Genomic DNA, 11,569 nt, shown 5'->3' with positions numbered 1-11,569 from the left:
TGCCCCCCCCCCCCCCCTGTACTTCATCTGTTATCCATTGGCCCTCTTCCTTTTGTAACCCGATGATCCTATGTCTTGACTTATTTGTTTTTTCAGTTCATGGTAAAATTTTGTATTTGAATTCCCTGCATAATGCCACATATTCCTATCCTCCTCATCTTTTTATGCTTCCTGGAGTTTCCTTGAGACCTCCAGAATGACTTCTTGGGTCTTGTTATAGTCAGTTTGAGCTTCTTCCAATGCCTTTTGTAGTTCATTTATCCTTTCTTTTCCATGAGGGGGATTTTCTCTATCTGACTATTTCATGTCTACAGTTATCAATTTTGACACAAAATCTTGACTTGATTGTCCTGTAGTTGATTCCCACCCCTTGCAATAGATTCAATTAAACTCTACTGACCAATACATTTTTTTGTCAAATCAAATTTGTCCTCTCTTCCTTGAAACCTTATCTTCAATTCTTGCTACTATTGGTCGAGGATCTGATCTCACCATACATGAATAATCTATAAATGAACAAGGAAATAATGTGTGCAAATCTGCATTGGCTATTGTCATATCCAGTAAGCATCAAATCATACATTTTCCCCTCCTGCCTTACCATGACATTTGGTTTCCTAATGATGGAAATTCAATCATTCCACAATTTCTTATCATATTGTTAAAAGCCATAAAAGATCTAATGTTTCTTGATCCCCATCCTTGTTTTTCATAGTTTCTAGTGATCTCATATTAAAGCTTTTAAAAATGTTTTTTCACTATATATTTGGGTAATATTGCAGTAACAAAAAATACTCGGGTCTCATGACACGGTCGTTCTCCTCCCGCCAATATCGCCATGACCCCGAATGATTATTTATATATTAAAACTAAAATACTTTTTGGTACTGTTTGAAGACAAGATATCAGTATAAATGAGAATTGTTTAGAAACATGGATAACCGTATAAAAAAGATGTATAGTGACATTTTAGTAATTTCATTAATATAATTACATTAATTGTCTTTTCATATTTCACTCAGTTTAATAATTTCATTAATTATATTACCTTTACAATACATCACATTATTAATTCTATTACAATAATAATAATAAAATGCATATTTTTTATTTATTAGTTAATCAAAATTAACTTTGTGCCAATTATAAAATCAAAAATGTAAATAACTGGATTTTGCATATGGCTAAATATTCGGTTTAGTTTGTTTTACTAAAACGTTTTTTTATTTTAGTTTTAATCAGTAGAAAATTACGTAGCTAAAATATAATTCAAAGACATGCTTTTGTGAATAAAACAATAACTTAAATCAAAATAATAAAAATGTATTACATTTATTGTCACTTAGTTTTTCACTCCATATAATTATTTTACTAAATAAAAAACTCTTTTTATTTCACTTAATTTAGCTAAACACATAGAACAAGTCTTTTTTTATTAGTTTATAAAATCAGTTAGGCATGAATATTAGATATCCATTTAGGTGCATGTTGTTCTTTTCGGGTATCGTTTTTTTTTTGAAATTAGGCCCCATTTGAATATTATAAATTTATATGCGGGTTTTGAGTTGGGTCTTTCTAGGTCTGGATGAGTTCGGTTATGATATATAGGAACCGACAAATATCTAAATAACAAATGTATCTTAAATAGGTTCGAATATACCAAAATAACCATATTACCCGATTCGGTCTAGGTCTTTTGAATACAATTAGTTATATTTTGACTCATCTAAAATATATAACACTAACTATGAAAAACAAATATCAATGTTTAAAAATGTAAAAATCAATATCCGCGCGGATGCAATCTCTAGTCTTTCTTTATTTCTTCAGTTCTCCCTTCTGGTTCATATGTCGATTCCAATACATTTCCACTTGATTTTACAGTAAATATAGTAAAATAAATGTTATTAGTTACGGAAGAATTAAGAAAATAAGGAACGATAGATCCTACGTTGGCAAAGATATACTTTTGGATCAGAATTCAAAACTATATCCCTTTAGACCAAGTTTTCTATTTTTGTAATTAATATTTTTGAATGAATATGTTGTTCAAAAAAAAAGGAGAATGAATATATAAATAATTCAACTTAAAAATGGTTTTATAATGATAATATAAATTTGTGGGAATTCTATTTGAAAACATCATTGAAAAGACTATAAAAATACTTATGGCTAAATTTCATTAGAAGCAAACCAATTTTCCTTGCCTATTTGTAGCTAATCCCTCATTGTCCGAATCAAAGAGACTTAAATTTGTTTATCTATTTACTGATTAAGGCTAGATGAAGAAACATGATGTTCATCATGTATTTTCCCAAACCAAACAGGCTAGGGAAATTTGGGCAAGGGTCTCCAACAACGAACATGCTACCGATATGAACCTTCTATAGCATGAGCACTAACTATTAAAAAGGACATGCCAAGTGATTGGCGCGAAATAACACAAATCGTAGGCGAGAAGTATTCAAGTGCTTCATATCGGGTCAACGCAGATGATCCAAAATAACACACTTATGATCCGACATTCAATCATGGGAGAGGTATAATATAGACGTACTCTTTTCCAAATTTGTTGACACTTAGCTAATTTGGGTTTATGTTTCTTGCAGTCCTTTATAAATTAGTATAGTAACAAACGATCGGAATATTTCTTGACATTAGTTGAAAGACACTTCAAATATGGATAAATAGTACTAAGTGCATTTTTTTTGGAGACTAACCGGATCAGTTAATAGAACATATAAAAAAAAAGACATTCTCCTTTGAGAGGATATACTATTCTTGCTCTTATTATTTATTTAAGTCTTAGCCATCTCTAAAAAATCTATTTACTTCCAAAACTCTAGCCATTTTCGATTATTCCTGTCATTTCTCATTTAAAATTTTATATTTTCCATGTTTTTACTTTAAAAGTTACAGTACAAAGTGAATACTCAATGAATGCATTATTTTTTCGAACCATAGAAGCTTGTACTATTTTTCGTTGTTTCTATAATTCATTTTTTTTTGGGCACCATTTTATGGTATTATTTTGATCTTTATTGATTTGAATATTAGAGTGGCATCGAAAACATTATTTTTTTATGTTTAACATGGAGTATCTCATGTCCATAGAAAAGTTTAGACTAATACCCAAAAGTGGATGCAGTTCATAGATAAACATATTTTTTGAATATTAAAATAGATCATAAACAATAGATTTAATCCTCATGGACACACAATAAAATATTATGAGTGCTTTCAAACCCAAGTTTCTTAACAACCTAAAGCTCGCATCAAAAATATTATTCCGTCGTATTTTCTGAGCTTCGACGTATCTATCTATTTTGTTGGAGACTTTCTTCCAAAAGTAGAAAGACCCGTATTCACATATGAATCATTATTAATATTTTAACAGTATAATTCATAAAACTATAAATTATTTTTTATTTCCAAAATTTTAGCGATAAATTGTCCTTTTATTTGAATCTAATAATAGCAACTTAAAAATTGTCATTCAACTAGGTACGTGTATTATTCTTGTTATTTATCAAGTCATTATTTCAAAATATATCAAGGGTATTTGGCGATTGTCTTTGTGTAAGGTCACATTATGATTTTGGGCATGAGCCAAAAAAAATAGTTGACATTCCTCTTGTTTTTTGGACTTTATAGGGAAAAAAGTGAATTTTGAATATAATACTATGGAAACTCATAATTATATAGTAATTAGTAAAATGGGTTCAATCTAGATAAGCTTTTAAATAATAAAGAAACGAGTTGATATCTTCTAGTTTTGGTTTTAGGTCAGCGATTATAATGACTAACAGGTTGGTTTTTTTTTTTTTTTTTTTTTTTTTTTTGAGAAACAGGTTGATTTTTGGATCTTATCTTCTATTATTTTAAGTGAAATCGATAAAGCATCCTTGTTTCACAGCGGATAAACATGCCAACTTGTAGTTTTTTTTTTAAATTGCCAACTTGTAGTTTTGTACGATATATATTTGTCAACCAACTTGCAAGTCTATATAAGTCCATTAATCATTTATTGATTCTTGTATATTCTTTTTTAAAAAGGAATTCTTTTATATTCCTTAATAATCTTGTCAACAAATTTAGGATGACTAATTTGAATATCACCAAAACGAAGTTCGTGTCCAGAAAATAAAACGAAAGCAGTTAACAAAAAAAAAAGAATTCAACACCACACTGCCATACCAAGTTATCAACGCTATTTACAGTATAGTTGTTGGAACTTGGAAGTAACGGCATGGTGGAGCTGTGCTGCAATTTGTATGCAAAGCACACATTTCTCTTTTCTTTTTTAAACAATCATTGTCAACATGTAAATGACTAAAATATAACTTTTGCAATTGTGCAGACGGGTCACCTTTTTGGCGTCTGCGTAGGATACACCCTTTCAATAATGATTAGATGCAAAAAAAAATATATTTCTGCTTAATACATAAATTAACTATTTTTTGGATAAAACTACAGATTTGATCCGCTTAGACACTGGTTCTTAGAGCACTAGCAACCGTGGATTTTGGTCAATCCTTAGACCAAATCCGTAGGATTAGTGTAATTAAATAATAATATTTATGTTAAATGGGGGAAGGACTAGGCCGTCGCGATGGTTTACACGGATCGAATCCTTAGGTACGTGTCTTCTTCTGAGTGGGGGAGAGTCGGCTATGCGTTTGGGTAGGGTAAAAAAAAAATCATTTTCCACCGAAAGCGAAAAAAGGTGGGGAGAGAAAGGCGATTTACAGGCGATCTCTCTCCCTCGGCTCCAGTTTGCAATTGTGAGAAATTTGGTAAAAACATTGAACAAAAAAAGATAGGGAAGATTATGAGAGCATGTATCATATTCCACAATATAATAGTCAAAGATGAACGGGATGGATACTCTCGTATTGATATATCTGAATTTGAAAAAGGAGACGCCCCCAAATGTTCAGAGGTGGAAACCGAGAGGCCAACAAATCTGAATAATATCTTTCCCACTCGGAATGATCTTCGTGATAGGCAAACGCATGAAAGATTGAAAAATGATTTAATTCAAAATATTTGGAATGAATTTGGTGATGAAGATTAACAATTATTCTATATTTATGTAAAATTTTTGTTTTTATGTTTAATTAATGTATTTTATGTTTAATTAATGTATTTTATGTTTATTTATATTTCACTAAAAAAAACATTTTTTTTTCTAAGGATTCCAACTTCGGAATCACCATTGTACACACATTTTTAACAAGAGTCCTTAACTATTCAAAAAAAATATATATTACTAAACTAATCCTATGGACTCCACAATGGGTGTCACCATTGTGGATGCTCTTACATTTTTATGTATTTATTTTTCATAATTAGTGTTATATATTTTAGATGAGTCTTAATATAACTAATTATATTCAAAGACTTGGACCGAATCGGATAATATGGTTATTTTTGGTTTTATAAATTTTAGATGAATTTTAATATAACTAATTGTATTCAAGGATTTGGACCGAATCAGGTAATATGATTATTTTTGGTACAAATATCCGAGCCCGTTTCAGCTACATTTGTTATTTAGATATTTTTATGTTCAAATGTATATGAACCGTACTCATCCAGACCCAGAAGAACCCAACTCAAAACTCACACATAAATTTATAATATTCAAGTGAGAACTAATTTCAAAAAAAAAATGATACAAGAAAAGAACAACTCATACCTAAATGGATAGCCAATGTTCATGCCTAACTAATTTTATAAACTAATAAAAAAGACTATTTTTATGTTTTTGGCTAAATAAGTGAAATCGAAAGATTGTTTTTATTTAGTAAAATAATTATATGGAGTAAAAAATCAAGTGACAATAAATGTAATAAATTTTTTTTTGAATTAATTTATTATTTTATTATAAAACATGTCTTTGAATTATGTTTTTGTCTACATAATTTTTTACCGATTGAAACTAAAAAAAAATTAGTAACAAACTAAACCGAACGTTCAACCATATGCAAAATCCAGTTATTTAACATTTTATTATATAATTGGCACAAAATTAATATTGATTAACTAATAAATATAAATCTATACTATTATTATTATAATAATTTAATTAATAAAATTGTTAAACTATGTTACGTAATTATATTAATGAAATTACCAAAAGGACACTATGCTTATTTTTTATACTGCTATTCATGTTTACAAATAATTCTCATTTATACTGTTATTTATGTTTCCAAACAATATCAAAATGTACTTCAGTTTTAATAATATAGATAATATAATGTTAAATTGAAAAAGAGAAGTGGGTATTACTTTGGGAGCGTGTGAATGATGTTTTAATAAACATAAAAGAAATATATGGTGAAAGTGTTAAATTATATATATTTTTGTCTTGTACAACACTAAAAGTATTTAATCTAACCATATTAAATGAATGATGATCAATTTTTTTTTTAATACGAATGATGATCAAGTTACATATAGTTCATATGATTATGATAAATAGATTTACCAACAACAATTCTTTTGAGGTAGCACTTCGCATACTACAAATTTGTAACGAATGGAACTGTATTACATCTATTGTCGACAGTTATCCTTGCAACACAAAATATCACTACAAACGATCCTGCCTATAGGGCTTAAAACTTTTTATGAACTTTTTTTTTTTTTTGATAATCCAGGGTTCCCCGCTTCGCGGGTCATTCCCTGGATCCGGTCAGGCAGCGGGCCAGCTTCACCCGGGAGGGTATTCCCTGAACCCGAAGGTCCAGTACCCGTTTTTTGTGACAGAGATGAGCAGTTCGCCTCAGGCTGGCGTCGAATCCGGAAACATGACAATTGACCCCCAAAGCTCTAACCAGTAGCTGACTCATCCCGTCAACTTTTTATGAACTTAGCATCAATTAATCGCTAAGAAATGAATCTACTAGTTCTTGTCAACCTCTATTACGTAATTAACAGAATAATTTATTTGTGCACTTAGTAATTAAATATCTAAAATAATAGTAATCATATATTTTTAAAAATAAAAATTTAATAATAAGTATCAAATTGCTTAGAAATAATATGAAAATTGCTATTTTGAAGTTACAATAAACAACGACAGAGATTAAGAGGAATTAAGATCCATTAACCAAAGCCATCCAGTAAAACAATATTTAACTACAAAGCATACGAAATGTTTAAATGCAAACCTAACAATAGAATTATTACAATTCTATGAAATATCACAATTCACGTGTTCGTTAGAAGATAACTTTATTACGTGTTCGTTGGAAGATGGATGAAATAATTTGTTTGATGGATGTAGGATGCAATTTCCCAAATAAAACCATTCTCAGAAGAAAAAAATAGAGAAGATAAACAGTAATGAAGTTTTCAAGTATTAAAAATATATACCTTATCTGGTTTTTTATTTTGCTTGTTCATGTTTGGTAAAATGAAAACTTAGTAAAGAGATATGATTTGAATTAATTCTGGAGTTTTGTTTTATAAATGAAAATGTACAAAAGGTTTTTGTGTTTCCAAAATGAAGTTTGTTTTGGAATCACATTTTCATGACGCTTATACAGTAACACATTGATGAAACTGCAACCTATGTTTTAATTAGAGACCCTTTTCGAATTACTATGTTGGCCATTTTCGCTCGTAAAGCACATTATTTTCTCTATCACATGGTAAATCAGTGACTTGATGCCGAAACTGAAAGTAATTAAGTTGTCATCACAGTGAAGTGATCTTTGCTCTGAAATCATGCGGCTGATGTCATCCACTAACTAGCCTAGAGATTGAGTCTGCGCAAACACTATTTACAATCACCACTATGCCATTGTTGTGGGTTGTAACAATAAAATTATCTAACTCATGTTTTTGGATGATCTGATTTCAAAACAAAATAACATCTTAAATGCGAAAGTCTACTATGAAAAAAGTTGATAAGATCGGTATTTATAACATATTAATTCTCACTATTAGTGAATACTATATATTGTCACTTGGGATTATAACGAGGGTTGTATATGGTGACAGGTTTTTTTCAAACTATAAGTCTACATATTGCAAGAGAGGTGTAAACATAAGACTAAATGGACCTCAGAGTTTTTAATTGAGATCTAAAAATATCTACAATAGTTTAATATATTGACAAAAAAATATACAATAATTTCTGGACAATTCTCTCGAATAACCATTTTAAAGTTTTTGTCGGACAAAAATAGCTCTCAAGAAAAAAAATGACCAAAATAGTTCTTTTTTATTTTGAAATTTTGAAATTTTTAATATTTAATTTTTATGTTTTAAAATTTGAAATCATATCCCTGAAACCCCACCCCTTAACTCTAAACCCTAAGTCTAAATTAGTTAACCATAGGATAAAAATATAATTTATTTTAGTCATTTTCTTCGTTGAGAGTTATTTTTGTGACAAAAATTAAAAAAAAAAAAGCTACCATAAGGAATTTCTCTTTATTATTTATTCAACACCTTCACTTTTTCTTTCTAATACTTCATATCATTTTCTATTTTTTTCACCTAATAATTTAACATTTATTTCATTTTTAACATCTACAATAGTTTTTGTTTTAGAATTTGTTATCCTATCTCACCACTCTTATTTTATATGCTTATGCTTTTTATAATGTTGTAATTAAATTAAAAAATTAATTAAATTTGACATAGTTTAAAAAAATTACTTAACCTTTATTTATGTTTATATTTTATGTATCCAAATGAAATGAGATTAATTTCTATTTACAAAACAATTAAAATCATGAATTTTGATATAATTATTTTTTTTAAAAGTTATTGACTACAAATCATTAAGTTCCAATAATTTAAGAGAAAAAATTTTCAAAAAAGAAATTGAGAACCAATAAAAATACAAAGAGACCCCACTTCACAACACCTAGCTGACCTAGGTTCTTAGGGTGGGGTTCCCGCGAAGAGCCGGTTCTTAGATTTTTTAGTTAAAAGTTAAGAGACGGTTTCTTATATTCCGCTAAGAAATCCACCCTAAGAACCCTCCATTAATCATGCTCTAAGGACATCTCCAATGACACTCTATTTTTTCCTCTATAATTTATACTAAAATAGAGTAACTCTAGTATAGTGTAATTTTTGCTCCAATGGTGTTACTCTATAATAGAGTTACTCTATTATAAGGTGAAATATAGAGGAATGTCATATTTTACTCTATATTTGGAGTAGAAAAGTGACATTTTTCTATATTTCACTATATAATAGAGTAACTCTATTATAGATTAACATCATTGGAGCAAAAATTACATAATAATAGAGTTACTCTATTTTGGTGTAAATTATAGAAGAAAAAATAGAGTCCCATTAGAGATGGTCTAAGAGTAAGACATGATTTTAAGTATATATGCCTAAACGGTAATCATTTAGTTTTTGGTAGGATTCAAATTTAATATTGACAGAACTTAGGACTTGAGGCTACTAACACTTGATTAACTTATATGTTTTATCTATTAAAATTGAATAATTTAAAATCAATTCAAATGTTGAACACTATTTGTATTTGTGAGTGGCTGACAAAAGATTAGTGGTTTTATGACTGTTACAACAAATTTGTTGTAACTGTTCAAATTCAAATCTAGCACAATACATGTTGACATAAAAGGGGTGGTTCTTTTACCATAAGTCCATAAGTGATATTTTGTTCCGTTCCCACGAGCAGGGCCGGATCTGAGATATTGGGGGCCTTACGCTATTTTTGTAAAGATTTTATTGAAAAAAAAATTTAAAAAAATTTGGAGACCTATGTTTATGTATTTGTTTTCAAAAAATTTAGGGGTCCTAGATGAATGTTTCATCCGGTTTTGCCCGGCCCAGCCCACGAGATGTTGGAATGAATGGCGAATGAACATAATTGAACTAAAGTCACGTAGAGTTTGGGCCTTTTTTTTGTTGAATAAACATTTGGATCCAATTAACTAAAAAGACCATCCTCATCTCTAACAAATTAATCCATCACACAGGGCCCACGCCTATAATATATAAAATCCTTTGAGAACACAAATCTAAGACACATGCAGCTGGTGAGTCTTTTGATTCACATACAAATGTGCTTTTAGGCTTTAAAGTAGATCATACGATTTTAAAGTTTGGGTTGCTTTCTTAAGCCTCTCTAATCATCAAATGGAGTTTTCTGAAGATAGAAAATTTGTTAAAAGTTAAGATCTCTTTATCATACACACTTGTGAAGAACACCGAACATGCAAAAACAGTAAACAAAGAAACTTTAAAATCCAGAAACAAAGAAAGAAAGATTCGTTAATCTCTATTTGTACACCAAACTCAACACAGAACCAAAAGAAACTTCTAAGACGAGCAAAAGAGAGACCATTTCATTTTCACTCGCTGCACACGAGTCCAAGCTCAATCTTACACGTATCCGCATCATCATCGCACGTGCCAGACTTCTCCAACTTCCGTTTCTTAATCGGCACCACCACGTGACTCCCACGTGCGCCAGACGGCTCCAACCCCAAAGTCAGCTCAAGCCCGATCCAACTCGGTTCCTCCGTCGTCTCCTCTGACGAAACCATACTTCCTTCACCTTTCACCACCGCAGACTCATGACTCAGTGACGACTCGTGACTAAGCGACGACCTCACGTTTCTCCCTTCTTTGCATGCACCACTACGGCTCGAACGACACCGGCTCTTCACGGCGTTCTCGTCTCTAGACACGTGTCTTATGTCAAAGAGTTTGTTGTTGTTGAAAGGAGGAGCTTGACCAGTAACCGCCGCGTCGCATGCGATTGGAGTCACCGGAGAGCCTCTCATCACCGCCTCCACGGCTGCTTGACAAAGATGCCAGTTTCCAGACCATAATATGCCGACCGATCCGTAAATCGGATTCACAATCCTTCCGCATGCTTCGTACAACAACGATCTAAATATCGCTGCAATAAAAAAAAACAAAAAATGATCACTTATTAGCACATGCAAGTGAAATATTGTTGTATAGTCTTAGAATTTTTTTTGCACACAAATAATTTTAGAAACTTTAAGAGTTAATATACACATTTATAAACAAAAATTATTTTAAAAAATATTAAAAAATTATCTACATCTCTCTGAAAATTTCAGGATCGGTTCTGCTTGTTATATACATGATAGAGAGAAAATTAGAGTGAGATCTTTCAAATGATTCATTTACAGATGCATGCAGAAAACAAAACAACCACACTAGGTGTTGCAAAACAGGGAATGATCTATTATCAGGTGCATGATAGATTAAATCGGAGTTAAATTGACTCACCAGGACGGAGGTGGTCGGGACCGGTGCTGAGGAGGTTCATTAAGCCGGCACGACCGTAGAACTTTGCGAGGAAGACGGTGGCGTTGGCTTGAGATTCGGCGGATTTGATCCATTGGAGACACGGTCTTATGCTACAGTTTTCACTGCAGCCTTTTCGAAGAACTCGACATCCGTTACAGCTCATACGCATTTTTTTAAAGGAAGATGGGGAGGAGAGAAAACTTTTGTTTTGGGGGGTTAGAGTAAAGTACAGTACGGTCCTGATCTTCGACGAAAGGAAAGGTATTAATAGAGAAAC

The 11,569-nt window shown here is 30.9% G+C and overlaps 1 protein-coding gene across 1 annotated transcript; it reads right to left on the bottom strand.

Annotated features, from left to right (window-relative positions):
• Positions 1-10,193: 10,193 nt before the first annotated feature.
• LOC106325666 (LOB domain-containing protein 40) lies at positions 10,194-11,569 on the bottom strand. The gene is made up of 2 exons (XM_013763728.1): positions 11,272-11,569; positions 10,194-10,912 (listed from the first exon to the last, which is right to left on the bottom strand). The coding sequence occupies exons 1-2, from the start codon at positions 11,459-11,461 to the stop codon at positions 10,359-10,361; spliced, it is 744 nt and encodes a 247-aa protein (XP_013619182.1). The 5' UTR covers positions 11,462-11,569; the 3' UTR covers positions 10,194-10,358.

Source organism: Brassica oleracea, chromosome C2 (assembly GCF_000695525.1).
Source record: "Brassica oleracea var. oleracea cultivar TO1000 chromosome C2, BOL, whole genome shotgun sequence".
Classification (NCBI taxonomy): Eukaryota; Viridiplantae; Streptophyta; class Magnoliopsida; order Brassicales; family Brassicaceae; genus Brassica; species Brassica oleracea.
The sequence above is the reverse complement of the archived record's forward strand: the minus strand, read 5'-3'. Positions and strand labels throughout refer to the sequence as shown.